Consider the following 16654-nt stretch of genomic DNA (forward strand, 5'->3'; position numbering starts at 1 on the left):
CAAGAAGCCAGGAACATGTAAAGGATCATTAAATCACAACATCCTCCCAGCTGATTAACAGCTGTTCATCAGTGTCCAGCTGCTTCAGTACAGTGCATTTACTTATCTTGAGTGCATGTAGTAACTGAGCAGGTCTGTTCAGCAAGCTTTAAACTGTGAACAATGCAGGAAAAGCTGTGTCCGAGGAAATACGTTTGTCTGGGTGAGTTACTCTCTTCAACCAGGACAACATCTCCCACGTTCATCACACTGGGTGTTTTTACTGGTAAAAACCACCGACCTTCTGGTCAGTGGCCGACCTGCTCTGCCACCTGAGCTACAGCTACCCCCAAGTGCTCACAAGTGTGAAATGTGTGTTTCACACTTGTGAGGAGATTTGAAGTTCATTAAGTAGTCACACCGCCTGCAGCTCCAAACGCTAAGAGTTAAGTACTGCGAGACGTTAAGAGTGTCTCGCAGTACCTCCATCTTTGACCTGTGATGGGGAAATACTGGAAGGGAAGCGAGTCTTTGCCCAACTCTGGAACTGTGTAAAGAGGACAGAGGCCTCAATACTTCTGTCAGTATACTAGTGAGCTCCTCAAAGTTCAGCGAAGCCCTCCCAGGACACTCCTTAGATTTGTTTTCACAGATTTCTCAGGCTTTTCCCTGAAGCCACCCCACCGAGCTGCTCGCTCAACAATAAACTTCCAGCTGATCCCCTTGTCAGTGAAGAACGTCTCTGATGGTCTGCTCTTTCAAATGTTATGAACAATCCTACATAACCCTCGTCTTGCAATAAATCTCTTCATAGCTAAGAGACATTTTTCAGTGGTCTGATCTGAGACTAGTTCTAAATGGACCACCCCAGTGACAGTGCATTGAACAGTGCAGTGTAATCACAGGCTGCCAATTAACCACAGTGAATGTGTGATTAGTTGGCAGCACCCATGGGTGTTGCTATCTGAAACTAAAACCAGAATACTGTAGGCTACTTCCCACACTGTGGTTTTCATCTAAGGATGGATTTTGAATCTCTCCTGACATCTTGTCCGGATTTCAGGTGGCACATTTCTTGTCTGAAACTTGTCTGACTCGTTAGAGCTCATTTTGATTGCCAGTTCTTTTTTCCACTCCATAATAACCACTGTGTTTTTAGCTCAGATGTTCAAACTGAGTGGACTTCCTCTATATCACACATGTGAGTGCAGTCTGTGAACAGACTGGCTTTTAGTAACGTATTCACTGTGAAAATGTCCGTGGTGTCATAAAAAACAGACATGCACGTGGATCCACGCGCTCAACATTCAATGACGCTCATGTTACTCAGACCTACGCTGGCCCTAGAGGACTTATTATAGCATCAAGTCTTTATTCTACACACTTTGAGCACCTAAACTGCCCGACAACCATTTTCAATGTAGAATCGCCAAATAAAATGACGTTTCAAAATAAAAGTCTGTTAGGTACTGTCTACTCCATAAATCTCTTTATCGGTTTCTTTCTTCCACTGTAGCGTAACCTGACATTTTCCTGCTCCGAATCCAACACCTCCCCAGTTTTCTTCAACTCCACATCCTTCCTGCGGCTGCCGGGTCAGACTGACAGCGACACCCTGTCAGTCAGTCTGTCTTTCAGGACGTGGAATCCCAACGGCCTTCTGATGTTCACCGCCCTGGCGGATGGCTGGGTGGAGCTGGGCCTGACGGAGGGAAAAATCACCGTCTATATGAATGTGACACAGAAGAAGAACACGCGTATAGACATTTCATCAAGTGAGCTCAGCTCGTTGGTTTTTAGTCTTCGGTTGTTTAATTATTATCTCGAGGTCCCTTTTTGGTCTCTTTGTCTTCACTTCGATCGCTGTTATGTTTTCCTGTTAAACTTTTCTGCTGGTGTTTTTCCTCATAGGTTCAGGTCTGAATGATGGACAGTGGCATAGTGTCCACCTGAATGCACTGGAAAACTATGCAATGCTGACAGTTGATGGAGATGAGGCCTCCACAGTTAGAACAGCTATCCCCATCCAGATCCAGACTGGGGGAACCTATTACTTTGGAGGTGTGTTAAGTCAAATTGTTGAATGTTGTCATTGTGTTTCTTAAATTTGTAAAGTCTTAGTTCAAGCAGTAGGATCAAAGAGATTCCTTTGATCCTGACCACCTCTCCAGCCTCTCTGTGCTGGGGGAGGTTTGATTGTAGCTACATCTTATCTGAAAGATCTGTTTCCTGTGTTGTAAGCGTCCTGCTTTTATGATCCTTTTGGTGAGCAGGAGGTCACACAAACACACACACATGCACACACACACACACCCACACACATAGTGCCTTGTCTTAGAACCATTGGGGGGTTTTACGGTGGGAGGTGCTTGTGTTGTGTTGTATTGTGTAAACTGTAACTGTCATGTCAATAAATAGCTGCGAGGAGAGCTGCTCTTTGAAGGATTTGGGCTAGAGACAGGTGATGAGCATTAAGCTCCACCACCTGGTTCAGACCAAAGCTTCCCTCGTTAGCGAGTTAAAGACCGGTTGAAGATGTTCTGTTTTGTCTTGTGTTCTTCATGAGGAATAAGTCTCTAAACTAGCGGGGCCTGTGGAAACACAGACTCAACAAGGTGATTACTGAAAAATGGGAGTAAACATGATCCAGAGTAATTTGATGTTTTATCAAGTGTATCCAAGTTTTCTCTTCTCTCCTAAAACACAGTGTGATAAAGCAGCACTGATGCAAGTGTGAATTTAAAAAGTGTCACAGCAATGTGGAATAACAGGGTAGGCTATGACTGCGTGCTACATCCGTGTGGGTAAAATTAGTCCAAGTTTCTTAATTATCAAACAAAATGAAAGTAGATGTTTGTTTTGTCCTGAAGCACAATGACTTTATTTTCACAGAAGCTTGCATCGACCTTCAAGACCCGATTTTTGGTGCCTGAAATAATTCCATGTTTTGAATCATACTTAAAATGAGATTAAACTGTGCAGTCCTCACCAGCTTAATTCCAGTATACTTCTTTGCTGGTGATAATAATGCCTTTGATGCTCTCCGTCTTTGTCTAGGTTATTTTCTGCAAACTAACACCAGATCACATCAGCGCTCCTTCCAGGGCTGCATGCAGATGATCCACATAGATGATCACCTGGTGGACCTCAAGGCGGTGGAGCAGGGCCTCATTGGAACTTTTGAAAATGTCAGCCTAGATATGTGTGCCATTATAGACAGGTATATATCCCAGAAGTCCAAACCTAAGATTGTAATAAAAGAATTAAAAGCACAGTGGATTGTTCTTGGGACCTCCATCAGTCTGGAGGGTGGAGAGGGGTTGAAGTCAGAGCTGTGTTCTCACTGAGTGCCCATAAGTTTCCTGCTGTTTTATGTCAGGTGTGTTCCAAACTACTGTGAGCACAGCGGCCACTGTTCTCAGACATGGGACGCATTCACCTGCAACTGTAGTGGCACTGGCTACACTGGAGCTACTTGCCATATCTGTAAGTGCAATTATACAATGGCATTTGTTTAATTAATGGTAATCCTAATGTTATGTTAATCATAAGACTAGTTTTTAGTTAGTTGGTTATTTCATGATCTATTTGCTCAGGTTCCCTGAAAAATGTTAGATTTTTTTAAAATGCGCGCATTCTTTATCAAGTTCATTCTTTTAGGCTGAAGGTAGCGCTAAACATGAGTGTTTTTGTTGGTCATCCTCTGCCCGCTGATTTCAGGAAAATTCTGATGAGATCAGGTTTTCTCAGTGGTACAGTCAGGGCAACCTTCCAGATCCTATTATCATCTAGTTCATTCTGCATTTATCTAAGTCAAACATACTGTTCCTCCCTTTATTCTAATACTGTACTATTATTATTACTACCAATATTTTCCATGCAACCTTACATGGCTGCAGACAGAAGTCACAATATTGAAAGGTACCAGCGGCAGTCTTTGAGGTTGCCAGTAGAGTAAATTCCTGTGACTGAACTGAGTGCCTAGGGTTACTTTTCTAGACGTTTCCAAGAGAAAAGCAGAAGTTTGATCTAAAAGTCCTCATCAGGTACTTCCAACTTTGGGACAGGCTACTCACTTGTGTCATATTGGTCCCAACCTTTTGGCTTTTGCGTCTGACTCTCTATGGTGAAAATGGATGCATACTTGCTTCCCCTCCATAGCACTGTATCAGCAATCATGTGAGGAGTATAAGCACCAAGGGAAGAGTTCGGGGAGCTACTGGATAGACCCAGATGGCAGTGGCTCTATAACCCCCTTCAGAGTCCACTGTGACATGACAGGTAAGATATTCAATCTTTATTTAAACCAGCATGAAGAATATATTCCAGCACAAATGACTTTTCTCTGTGTTTATCATGTGACTGATTGTATTTAGGTAAATCTGTGATGTAGAAGGAGTAGAGAATATTTACATGTTGGTTGTTTTTCTTAGAGGATGTGGTTTGGACCACGCTAAGGAACGACCTGTCTCCTCAGACGTCAGTATCCAGTGCAGACAAGGGCAACGCAGTGCTGCAGATTTCTTACAATATGACTGAGGAACAGGTACACACTTAATGTTACACACTCCATTTCCTACATGCACTTCACTTTTTGTTTTTTAACAAAACAGTTTGCTAGCAATAAACATGCAGACACAAATTGAGTAAAAGTACCACTGAAGTAGAAACAAAGTTCATCTTCTAAGCGTTGTTAATCACCTGTTCAGCGTTACAGATATTTTTTGGGGAAAAGTTCAACGATTCGATGGGTTCATAAGCAGAATCGTGTTGGTTGTACAGGGCTGGCTGCTTGATTCACAGGTTTTTTGATAGTCATGTTAAAAGTTTAATCTGTTCAGGACTAGATGGCTTTAATTAGTAAACAGTGCTCTAAACCAGCGGTCCCCAACCCCCGGGCCTCGGACCGGTACCGGTCCGTGAGTCGTTTGGCACCGGGCTGCGAGAGTTGAGGCTCAGGTGTGAAATGTTTGGTTTTCAGGGTTTTTATCGGTTTTCAGCGTTATTTTGTTATCGTTATTATCGTTAACTCGGTTTTCCTGGGTCATTTCACGTGTGTTATGAATAAATCTTCTTTTTTTCGGTACCGGTACTAGTTTTATTTTGTTGTATTTATCCGCGACACCTTAAAGACCGGTCCGTGAAAATATTGTCGGGCATAAACCGGTCCGTGGCCCAAAAAAGGTTGGGGACCGCTGCTCTAAACAATAAAGAAGAACCCAGCTGTTTGGTTGGTTTTCATTCCAACACACGTCACAGACCGTAAATATCACAGACTAATAAATATTCTTAGCCGACAAATGACAAATCAGAATACTCGTGTCTGTCTCGTGTGTCCAGATGTTGTCAGTAACCAGCAGTGCAGAGTACTGTGAGCAGTACGTCGCCTACGCTTGCCGAATGTCCCGCCTGCTCAACAGTCCAGGTGATGATGCCTATTATCGACCTTTTCACTCACTAACAAAGAATGTGTTTACTCTGTTCATCAGACTACCCATCATTATTATTATAATACATACTGTAAACATTAAATTGATATTTTTGAATGGTGCGTGTGTTCAGAAGTGTTTAAGTAGCAGTACACTGAGTAGCTGTTTGGTTCGACCTCCAGATGGCGTCCCTTTCACTTGGTGGTTAGGAAGAGCCAATGAAAAGCATTCTTACTGGGGGGGTTCAGGACCAGGGATCCAGAAGTGTGCCTGTGGTATTGAACACAACTGTACTGATTCCAAACACTACTGCAACTGTGATGCAGACCTACGTGCCTGGTGAGTGTACCCTCCCTCAGCTGCTCAGCTGAGCTGTATCATGTTACAAACTAGAGTTTATAGTTTCATCCTGTAGATCAGGGGTCGGCAACCTTTTTGATGATGAGTGGCGTCTAAAATTTCCTCAGAAGTCAATGTGCCATATGATTGCATTAGCAATAAATTTAATAACCCTCTATATTAACAGTTACACACTATATAGAACAACTTTATAGAATTATATTTGTTCACAGATGTTGGCAGCTATCAGTGAATAGTTATCAGCTATTTTGAAACAAAAAAAAAGACACTTTGTATCCATAACAGCAAATGAACTGTACAACAGAAAATGCAAATGCTATTTATGGTCTCCTCACAACCATGAAAACAAACGCTGTTGTGACAGTGATGTACAGTCTTGTTGGTATATGTATGATTTCTATACATTTTACATCAGACAAAAACTTTGGTTGTAAGATTCAGATAATTATTTAATAATAACGAGACATTTTAAATGAGAATAAGGAAGAAAAGTATTTCTTTGTGCCCCCCTCTCCCTGTTAATGCCCTACCTGGCCCCCTGGCAAAACTTTGCTAGACCCGCCCCTGCACAGTTACCAGCTGTCAGCTACTTAGAAAAGGATCCTGGTGTTATTTGTCTCTCAGAAACAGTTCATAACTTCCCTTCAACTCATTCATGTCACCTAAAAGGTAAACCTGTTTCTCCATCACCTGTTCAGCTCTGATGATTCAGTAAGGACATCTCCTGGTTTCATCTTCATGTTTCCCTCTCACCACATATCCAAACCGACATCATGACCAGCAGCTTTACAGCTGTGGCTCCAGCAAACATCAGCTGATACTAGAAAGTAATATTAAATAAATTCTAACAACAGCTGATCAAGCTTAAACGTGCTGCTGTTGTTTAGCGCGACATCCGGCGGTTTCCTCTTTCTGGCGCAAAACAAACAAGAGAGAAAAGCCGATCAGCTGATCATTGATCAGTTTCATGATTGAAGTAGAAACAGGAGAGGGAGGGGGAGAGAATGAGAGAAGAAGAAACAGCTGTGCAGCGTAAAGACAGAACAAATCCAGCTTTGTGTCTTTTTCCATCCTAGCTGAAGTCCGGGACAAACTGTGTTCCTTCTCAGCTCAACACGAAATGCGTAATATTTTCTCTGAATACGGGACGATTCCGTTTTTTACGGGACAGTTGTCAACTCTACTAACTAACCTTATGAATAAAATAAAGTTTACTATCAGTAACATCATAGCACCCACCCGGCTGTATAGAAACTCCGTCATGCTAGCTAGTACACAGTACAAGTTATTGTAACTGACTGTAAAAACTCAGCACAACGAAAATAAACTCCACCTAAACTTGGTTTATATCTGACCCAGATAGACTGCAGGTCATAACTTCTTACCTGAAGTTCAGTTCACCTGACACTCGGACCGGCGGCCGCCTCGGGTCTCTCCTCCTCCTGCCTCCCCTTTCTCTCATCCACCTGCTGGCCTCTGTGGAAGCTCCAAATAACGGAGTTATTTTTACACATCTGCCAGCATCTGGCCAATTCACCATCTCTCATTGTTTATAGCATTACAAAAAAAATCCCAAAACAACAAACAAAAAAACAACAAAAAACCATCGGCCCATAAAAACGAAAAATCACATGGCCAGTCCAGCTATGGTCGTGCCATCAGTTAACTCTTCGCGTGCCAGCTGTGGCACGCGTGCCCAGGTTTGCCGACCCCTGCTATAGATTATAATCCTCATTATCCTCACTCAGTGTTTGAATCTTGTGCCAAACCCTGATCAGCCCTTCACAGTACTTTCTTAAATGTATATGTGAATGATGTAATAAGACAAATTAGACAAGATTTATTTAAAAAATCAAATGTAAAGTAAAGGAAATATTTTTAGCTGACATAATCCTGAGCTGACTGTCATGTCTTCTTTCTGTGTGTGTCCGTGTATGTAGGAAGGAGGACTCAGGCCTGTTGGTCTACAAAGACCACTTGCCAGTCAGTCAGGTTGTGGTTGGTGATACAAGCAGAGCTGGATCTGAGGCCAAACTAACCATAGGGCCACTCAGATGCCGAGGGGACTGTGAGTCTCACAGACACCGCACACACGCACACACATGCACGCACACACACACACACACACGCACACACACACACACACACACACACACACGTATTTCATGTTGTTTCATAGACAAATATATTTTATATCTTGTGGTTATTTTCTATAGCAAACTTCTGGAATGCGGCCTCCTTTACAAGCCCCGCCTCTTACCTCCACTATCCTTCTTTGAGAGATGAAACCAGCACTGACATCTCTTTCTACTTTAAGACATCCTCTACTCATGGAGTCTTTGTAGAAATCCTGGGAAGCACCAGCTTCCTTCACATTGAGCTCAGAGGTGGGTCAGTGTGTGTGTGTATTGCACAGTGTGTTAGAATACTGTTGAGACCTTTGAGCATGTGTAGTTGAGATATTAGGTCCTTTTTAAAGATATAATCCCCAAAAGGTTGATTCTGTACATCTGGACGTTTTCAGTGGGAGAAACTGTTGGGTCTGTTCCCACAAACCCCGCTAGGTCTAGAGACTTATTCATCATGAAAGAAAACAAGACAGTCGATCGATCGATTACTTGCGCAAGGGAGGCCTCGTTGGTATCTTAGCTCATCACGAATGACACCGACGATGGCCTCCTCCTGCTGCCTTTTATTGAGAGACAGTTCACACAAGAAGTAACGCCCACATAGTTCTAAGACAAGGCTTTGTATGTATATGTGTGAACTTCTATATGTAAGTAGGAATGTGTGTGTGTGTGTGTGTGTGAGACCTCCTGCTGACCAAAAGGTCGTAAACGCAGGAAGCTTACATCAAAAGAAGCAGATCTTCCAGATAGGATGTATCTGCAATAAAACATTACAGCCCCCCCCCCACCCAGAACCTCGAGAATCTGGGGGGAAGGACAGTGGAATCCCTTTCATCAGAGTTGGCAAGCATAGAAATGACAAACATTAACAATTCACTCTAACAGAAACGTTTCATCATCATCAGGTGACTTCTTCAGTCTCAGCTGATTGCAGGTTTCAACCTTATAAACACTGCATTTGCATAATGACTGAAACCAGCTGACTGAATGAACAATGGGCTGTGAGGTCAGTTCATTGATCAGCTGAGACTCAAGAAGTCACCTGATGAGTGACGACACGTTTCTCCTACTGAAAACGTCGTTTTAAAATATCTGTGTTGTTTTATAATAATATTCCTTAAGTGAAACATGTATAATGTAAAAAATATTGGTCCCAGCATGGAGCCCTGTGGAACTCCATTCCTAACTTTTAAATGTGAAGAAGACTCCCGTTTATATGGATAAATTGGAGTCTATCAGATAGATATGATTCAAACCAGCACAGTGGTGTGTTCTAATCTCTGTAGTAAAACATTGTGCACTGAGGTCTGTCAGGACAACCATGGAGTCCGCTATTAGAGCCCATAAGTAGATAATTCATAACCTTCACTAGTGCTGCTCCTGTGCTACGATGCACTTTAAGTAAACCATTAAATAAACCATTCCTTTGCAAATGCAAATGGTCAGTGTTTGGCAACTTCTCTTTCAAAAAATTTTGAAATGAAAGGAAAGTGGGTCTATATTTAGCTAAAACATCTGGATCAAGTAAGAGCTTTTTGAATAAGGATTTAAAAGCCTGTGGTATGTAGCCTGTAAACAGAGATAGCTTAATCATCAGTATTTATTACTATTTGTCTCTAGGAGATGAAAATTTTAACTATTTCCAATGTTTGACATGTTTGATTCCACAGCCGGCTCAGTGGTGTTATTCTCTTTTGGCATTGGCACTGAGAAGATGGAGCTCAGTGTCCGCTCACCAGTGCCGTTAAATGATGACCAGTGGCATCGTGTGGAGGCTGAAAAAAACATCAAGGAGGCAGTGCTGCAACTTAATGGACAGCACAGAATGGTCAGGCCCACCACCTTACAGGGCCATGCAAAACCAGAGCTCTACAGTGATCTCTATGTTGGTAAGACTTGTTTGCCACATATGATTTAAAGACATGTTTATGGTCCCATTTGGACTCATGATGAGTATGTTACTCTTCTTCATATATGTCTTCAAACCACGATAAACAAACTGTTTCAGTTCAAAAGAAGTATGTGTGTTTGATTCAAAATTTTATGTTGTCATCATCAAAGTCTGAACTATAAAAAATCTTTGAAGTTTTTGTCTGAATTTATTAATGGCTGCAGATCATCCAAATATAATTTTTTTTTAATGGTCCTGACTTTAACAACAAATTTCCCAAAGGGTGAGAAGGTGCTTGAGATAATATTCTGGATAAATTATTAGTGCTATATCTGTAGTGTTGCATTTGCACTGAATGGATCTCATTCACTGAGTTGTATAAGAGTAACTGTGAAATTTGTATCTTAGCTAATGCTGTACTTCATGACTTTTGGTTAGTGGTAAAAGTGAGATTTGACAGGCGGGGAACCAAAAAGTTTAAGTTTAAAGGGCTTGAGGTGCGCAATTGAAGCAACTAACAGTTAGAGCCTAGAATACAGCTGAATTACATTTGACTCGGTGGTAAATACATTAGAGGGCTACAGCTGCAAAGCAATGCCCGACCGACAGACAAATGTTCTTGGGTGCGGGAATTCATCGCAATATAAGCAGATGTTACATGAAGTGTCACAGCTTGTTTTCGACACATAGGCAGTATAATGCTTGTACAAATCAGCAACATCAGTTTAAATTTTATTTCATTTCTGCACCTTTAATGTCACTTAGGATTGACCTCGAACCCTGCAGCCTACCCTGTATCAGATTTGTTTATTACCAAGTTTGTAACCAAAAGAGGAGTCTGTCTTGGTATCATGGTGCAACACAGTCCAGCGTAGTGCGTTAATTCAATGTAGATTTGTTGATATAGTGCTGAGTCACAGCAACAGATGTCTAAAGGTGCTTTAGAGTTGCTTAAAAGTTTACCTCACCGTGAGCATGAATGATTTCAGTTGGTGTCATGACTTCCTGTGCCTTTTTGCACCTCTCTTTCTTCATCTGTTCAATACTTTTTTATTTTTCACTATTAAATATAACTATAACTTAACTCATTAAAGATGTATGCTGTACAATGATTTCATCCTGGAAAAAGAACAGTTGAAAGAAATCATTAAAGGCCCAAAATTACCAACATTTTGAGTTTTTAACGATTTTTTTGAACTGTTCTATTAGTTATTAGAAAGCAGTCCTGTCACTTAGTACAAGTTAATATCAGCTGGTTCAGTCCCAAATAATGGCCTATAAACAGGCGTCTCGTTACCATGGCATCACACAAGAAACACTTCATGATGGTAAAGCCAGTGACCTCTCTTTAAACCTTCACAACCTAAAAGATGTTGATGGCATTGGTTGCAGAACATTTCAAACTAAATTAAACTTTATCAAAATATATAAATAACGCAATTTAACTTGAGCAAAGTAGAATCAAATAATAATAATAATCACAAAATAATAATCAAATCACCAGAATTATGCTTATGTACTTATACTAATTACCCTACTCTAATGCTAATATTAGGGTGGTGAGTTGGATCAGGTGATGGGAGAGGATGCTAGACCTAAATGTATAGTGAGGGTGTGCTGGGAATGCCTGGCAGACGCCATGAGATCTTCAACTCCCACCTCCAGCAGAGCATCTACAACACAGGTGTCCAGCTCCAGGTCTCGAGGGCCGGTGTCCTGCAGGTTTAGATGTGTCCTTGAACCAACACAGCTGATTTAAATGGCTAAATTATCTCCTCAACATGTCTTGAAGTTCTCCAGAGGCCTGGTAATGAACTAATCATTTGATTCAGGTGTGTAGGCCCAGGCCCTCCAGCAGGACACCGGCCCTCGAGGCCTGGAGTTGGACACCCCTGATCTACAGCATTCTGAGACACGGGACACTGAGTCTAAATGGACCTGCATTGCTGAAACTGCTGCACTGAGCTGCAGCTACAAGGTTGTTGGTGCCTGTTGTGATGGTATACCCTGAACACCAGAGGTGGACACTAGGGGTGAAGGGAACCATCAGGCTGTAGATGGAGTCCTATCGGGCTTGGTTAGCCTGTGGGACTTTGGAGGCAGCCAATAGGTACTAACAGGCCAAGTGGAATGTGGTGACGGCAGTGGCTGAAGCAAAAACTCGGGTGTGGGAGGAAAGGCAATGGAAAAAGACTCCCAAACTGCCTTGAAGAGATTCTGGCAAACTGTCAGGCGACTCAGAAAGGAAAAGCGGTGCTCTACCTGCACTGTGTATAGTGTGGGTGGAGCGCTGCTGACTTCGATTGGGGTAGCTGTAGCTCAGGAGGTAGAGTAGGTCGTCTACTGCTCAGAAGGTTAGTGGTTCGATCCCTGGCACCTCCAGTCTAAGCGGGGCATGAGATGTCATTATTTTCTGATTTCTGTACCGTTAGCTGGAAGCCACTGCAGACTGGAGCACACGAAAAACAAGAAACTCATTCAACAGTAATGTGCTAATCTGCATATCACATTGAATTACTCATTATTTGAAGGTGTTCTTAATGCTGTTCTGGATTATTCTGCCTTACTTCTATACCAGGTGCTTCAAGTGGTCAAAGGGGTTTTCTGGGCTGCATGCGAGCTCTGAAGATTAATGGTGTGACCTTTGACCTGGAGGAGTGGGCAAAAGGGAGTCCAGGTGTGAATCCAGGCTGCCAGGGCCACTGCAACAGCTACAGGATGCACTGCAGAAATGGAGGAAAGTGTGTAGAGCATTACAATGGTTACTCCTGTGACTGCTCCCTTACTGCTTACGATGGACCCTTCTGCACTGATGGTATGACCAACACCCTGTTTGAGATTAGATGGGTTCAGATTTAATAATCAATAAGAATTTCCGCTATGTTTTAATGTTCTTTATTCTTTAATTATACGTTAGATGTAGGCGGCTACTTTGAGACGGGGACATTGGTGCGTTACGACTTGCTGCCAGAGGGGGGACCTTTTGCGTTGAGGGACGTGAAGAGTCTGTCAGGTGTTGGTGTTTCAAGTGAGGCCAACCTGACTCAGGAGGAGCTTGTGTTCAGCTTCAGCACCTACAGTGCTCCCAGCATTCTTGTCTACATCAGTTCCAGAACTCAGGACTACTTGGCTGTGGTGCTCAGACACAATGGTAGGCTTATTAGTGTCATATCTGATACATTTAATGTGTTCTCATCTTTATAAACTTTATGTAGGGTGGTCTCCATGCCAAATATCCTTGGGAGAGATACTCAGCCCAAGTGGCACTCTGATGCATCGGAGTGTCAGTGTAAATGTTAGATAGCAAGCACCTTTGTAGAAGAACAATTGAAAAAAAGTGCTTGTGTGAATGGATGAATGAGGCAAGTTGTAGAAAACACTTTGAATGCTCAGAGTAGAAAAGCACTATGTAAGAACCAGTCCCTTTACCATTTATGAACTGTAAGAAATGTACGTATTTCTTTGTGTTTTCAGGCACTCTCCAGATCCGCTACAGCCTTGGAGGGCTCACAGAACCGTATACCATAGATGTTGACCATCGTAACATGGCCAACGGTCAGCCACATTCTGTCAACATAACTAGGAACTTAAGGGAGATACGGCTACAGGTTAGTGAATCCTGCCACTACAACACACGATGAATTGCAAAATGCAGTCAAGTTTATAATAAAAGTCTTCAACTGAAAATTCTTTTAGTTTGAAGCTGTAGCAAATATTTAATAGTGAATATTAAGTTTGTATTAGGAGTGATTTAATGCAGCACTTTTTGCTGGAATGTCATCAAAGACACAATTTATAACAAAGACTTATTATATAGAATAATTATTTACATGCTGTTACCCCTGTGTTACTGAGACATGTATGTGTAAGTTCTTTGTCGCTTTCACATATTTTTTCCACGTGTAAATAGAAATAACAGAAGCTAGGAATCTTTCTATAGCTGGAGATACATGCTGCTTCAAAACTTAGTATTGGAAAATATACACTACCACTATCAAACGTTTGGACACAGCTTCTCATTTAATGGTTTTTCTTTATTTTCATGACTATTTACATTGTAGATTCTCACTGAAGGCATCAAAACTATGAATGAACACATGAAATTATGTAGTAAACAAAAGTGTGAAATAACTCAAAACCCGTTTTATATTTTAGATCCTTCCTAACAGCCGCCCTTTGCTTTGATTCCTGCTTTGCTCACTCTTGGCGTTCTCTCCATGAGCTTCATGAGGTCGTCACCTGAAATGGTTTCCAACAGTCTTGAAGGAGTTCCCAGAGATGCTGAGCACTTGTTGGACCTTTGCCTTCACTCTGCGCTCCATCTCATCCCAAACCATCTCCACTGGGTTCAGGTCAGGTGACTGTGGAGGCCTCCATCACTCTCCTTCTTGGTCAAACAGCCCTCACACAGCCTGGAGGTGTGTTTGGGGTCATTGTCCTGTTGAACAATAAATGATGAGATAGCATGTTGCTACAGGATGCTGTGGTAGCCATGCTGGGTCAGTGTGCCTTCAGTTTTGAATAAATCCCCAACAGTGTCACCAGCAAAGCCCCCCCACACCATCACACCTCCTCCTCCATGCTTCATGGTGGGAACCGTGCATGTAGAGACCATCTTTTCACAAAGACACGGCGGGTGGAATCAAAGTTCTCCAATTTGGACTCATCTTGTGTTTCTTGGCCCAAACAAATCTCTTCTTGTTGCTTTTCCTTAGTCGTGGTTTCTCTGCAGCTATTTGACCATAAAGGCCTGATTCACACAGTCTGCTCTGAACATGTAGAGATGTGTCTGCTACTGGAGCTCTGTGTGACATCTATCTGGGCTCTAATCTGAGCTGCTGTTAACTTGTGATTTCTGAGGCTGGTGACTCGGATGAATGTATCCTCAGCAGCAGAGGGGACTCCTGGTCTTCCTTTCCTGGGGCGTCCTCATGTGAGACAGTTTCATCGTAGTCTTGATGGTTTTTCCGACTGCACTTGGGGACACATTCAAAGTTTTAGCAGTTTTCTGGATTGACTGACCTTCAGTTCTTGAAGTAATGATGGGCTGTTGTTTCTCTTTACTTAGCTGATTGGTTCTTGCCATAATATGAACTTTAACAGTTGTCAAACATGGCTGTCAGCTGTGCACCAACCTGACTGCTGCACAACACAACTGATGGTCCCAACACCATTAAGAAGGCAAGAAACTCCACCAATGAACCCTGACAGGCACAGCTGTGAGGTGAAACCATCTCAGGTGACTACATCATGAAGCTCACTGAGAGAAGGCCGAGGGTTTGCAGCTGGGTGGCTACTTTCAGGAGTCTAAAATATAAGACGTATTTAGTATGGCTTATGTTCAAGTTAATGCAGCTTTCACAGTATCAAAAAAGTAACACTGGCACTAATCATATCACTCAATGCAGCATTTGACAAAGTAAGCTGGAAATTTCTGTTTGCAATATTTAAGAAATTTGGATTTGGAGAATCATTTATCGGTTGGATAAGAGCGTTTTACACATCGCCAGTGGCCACAGTCGCCACCAATGGGTTAATTACACAAAGCGTTACTCTTCACACTGGTGCCAGGCAAATATGTCTCTCTCCATCGCTATTTGCGTTATTCATAGAACCGCTAGCTGCTACTATAAGACAAAATGGCAATATTAAAGGTATTTCAATGTCTAATACACAACAAAATTCTTCTTTATGTAGATGTTTTATTGCTCCTTCAGGACCCCCACTCTTTGCAGCAAACATTAGGCTTATAGATTTGCTTTCAGAAGTCTCAGCTTCTCTATAACCTGGTCGAAATCCACTATTTTGCCACTCTGTATGGATGAGGAGGATGGGGCAGATCTTAAATATTAAATATTTAGGTATTAATGTTTCCTCCAAGCTGACCAAATCCTGTTCAGCATGAATTTCACCCCCTTGCTTAAATTGGTTCAAAAGAATTTAAACCGCTGAATCATCCATCCATCCGTCCGTCCATCCATCCATCCGTCCGTCCATCCATCCGTCCATCCGTCCATTTCACAGTGAAAGAACCTTCTATTAGATTATATATCCTAAGAAAAAAATGTCACCTGCTCTGAAACAGAAATCAGCTGAGTTCAATAAAAACTGGTCCATTATCATCACTAAAATAATGTATGCTACTGCCTGATATATCTTAATTATTTTTTTCCTTCTCTCCTCGTCTCCCATTTCACATCCTAATCACCTCTAACCACCTTTGATTCCCCCTTGTACACAAACAAAAAAACAAAAACGCAAAACCTTTTAACCTGATCACCGATCCACTTATAAACAGGCTTTCTCCTTTGGCTCTGGGGGCTAATCTAAAGGGGGCCATACTCAGGGTTCCCTCCAATCAGGTCTGGGGGCAGCCCAGAGCTCTATGGTCCTAACTCCAAAAAGGAAGAGAGCAGTGGGTGCCAGTGGCTTGGGATGTAGAGCAGATTGTCCAATAAACAGAGGGCTGGTGGTTCGTATTATTACCAGTCATTCAAGACTTCAACACTGGTGTGAGTGGGTGAATGAACCAAGTAAAGCACTTTGAGTGTTTAGAAAAGAGCTATATACGAACTAGTCCATTTACCATTTACCAAAAAGGAGGGAGGCGTATGAAAGGAAAGAGCAGAAGGAAAAAAGAAAAAGACCTTTCCTACCCTGCAGGTAAAGCCTCTGAATCATCCCTCCAGCTTATTTTAGCACTATGAGCTATTATATTCTTCTTATAACGATGTTATTGTTGTCATTGTCATGACTGTTATTGTTCATAGCTGGTCATTGGTCATACTTATGGCTATCATTATTGTCATTATTATGATTATTGGTGATGATGGTGATAATACTGAGTTAATGTTGCTTTAACTATT

At 42.1% G+C, this 16654-nt stretch overlaps 1 protein-coding gene across 1 annotated transcript in view; it reads left to right on the forward strand.

The window, feature by feature from the left end:
* cntnap2b (contactin associated protein 2b) overlaps positions 1-16654 on the forward strand; it is a 52722-nt gene that overhangs the window by 18280 nt on the left and 17788 nt on the right. The window contains exons 8-21 of the mRNA XM_063460993.1: positions 1496-1754; positions 1891-2040; positions 3037-3199; positions 3359-3465; positions 4141-4260; positions 4413-4525; positions 5320-5404; positions 5591-5747; positions 7709-7836; positions 7985-8155; positions 9568-9786; positions 12367-12603; positions 12706-12939; positions 13263-13396. Of these exons, the coding sequence (XP_063317063.1) occupies positions 1496-1754; positions 1891-2040; positions 3037-3199; positions 3359-3465; positions 4141-4260; positions 4413-4525; positions 5320-5404; positions 5591-5747; positions 7709-7836; positions 7985-8155; positions 9568-9786; positions 12367-12603; positions 12706-12939; positions 13263-13396 (2277 nt within the window). The remainder of the gene's footprint in view (positions 1-1495; positions 1755-1890; positions 2041-3036; positions 3200-3358; positions 3466-4140; positions 4261-4412; positions 4526-5319; positions 5405-5590; positions 5748-7708; positions 7837-7984; positions 8156-9567; positions 9787-12366; positions 12604-12705; positions 12940-13262; positions 13397-16654) is intronic.

The sequence above is a fragment of the Pelmatolapia mariae genome, linkage group LG18 (assembly GCF_036321145.2).
Source record: "Pelmatolapia mariae isolate MD_Pm_ZW linkage group LG18, Pm_UMD_F_2, whole genome shotgun sequence".
NCBI lineage: Eukaryota > Metazoa > Chordata > Actinopteri > Cichliformes > Cichlidae > Pelmatolapia > Pelmatolapia mariae.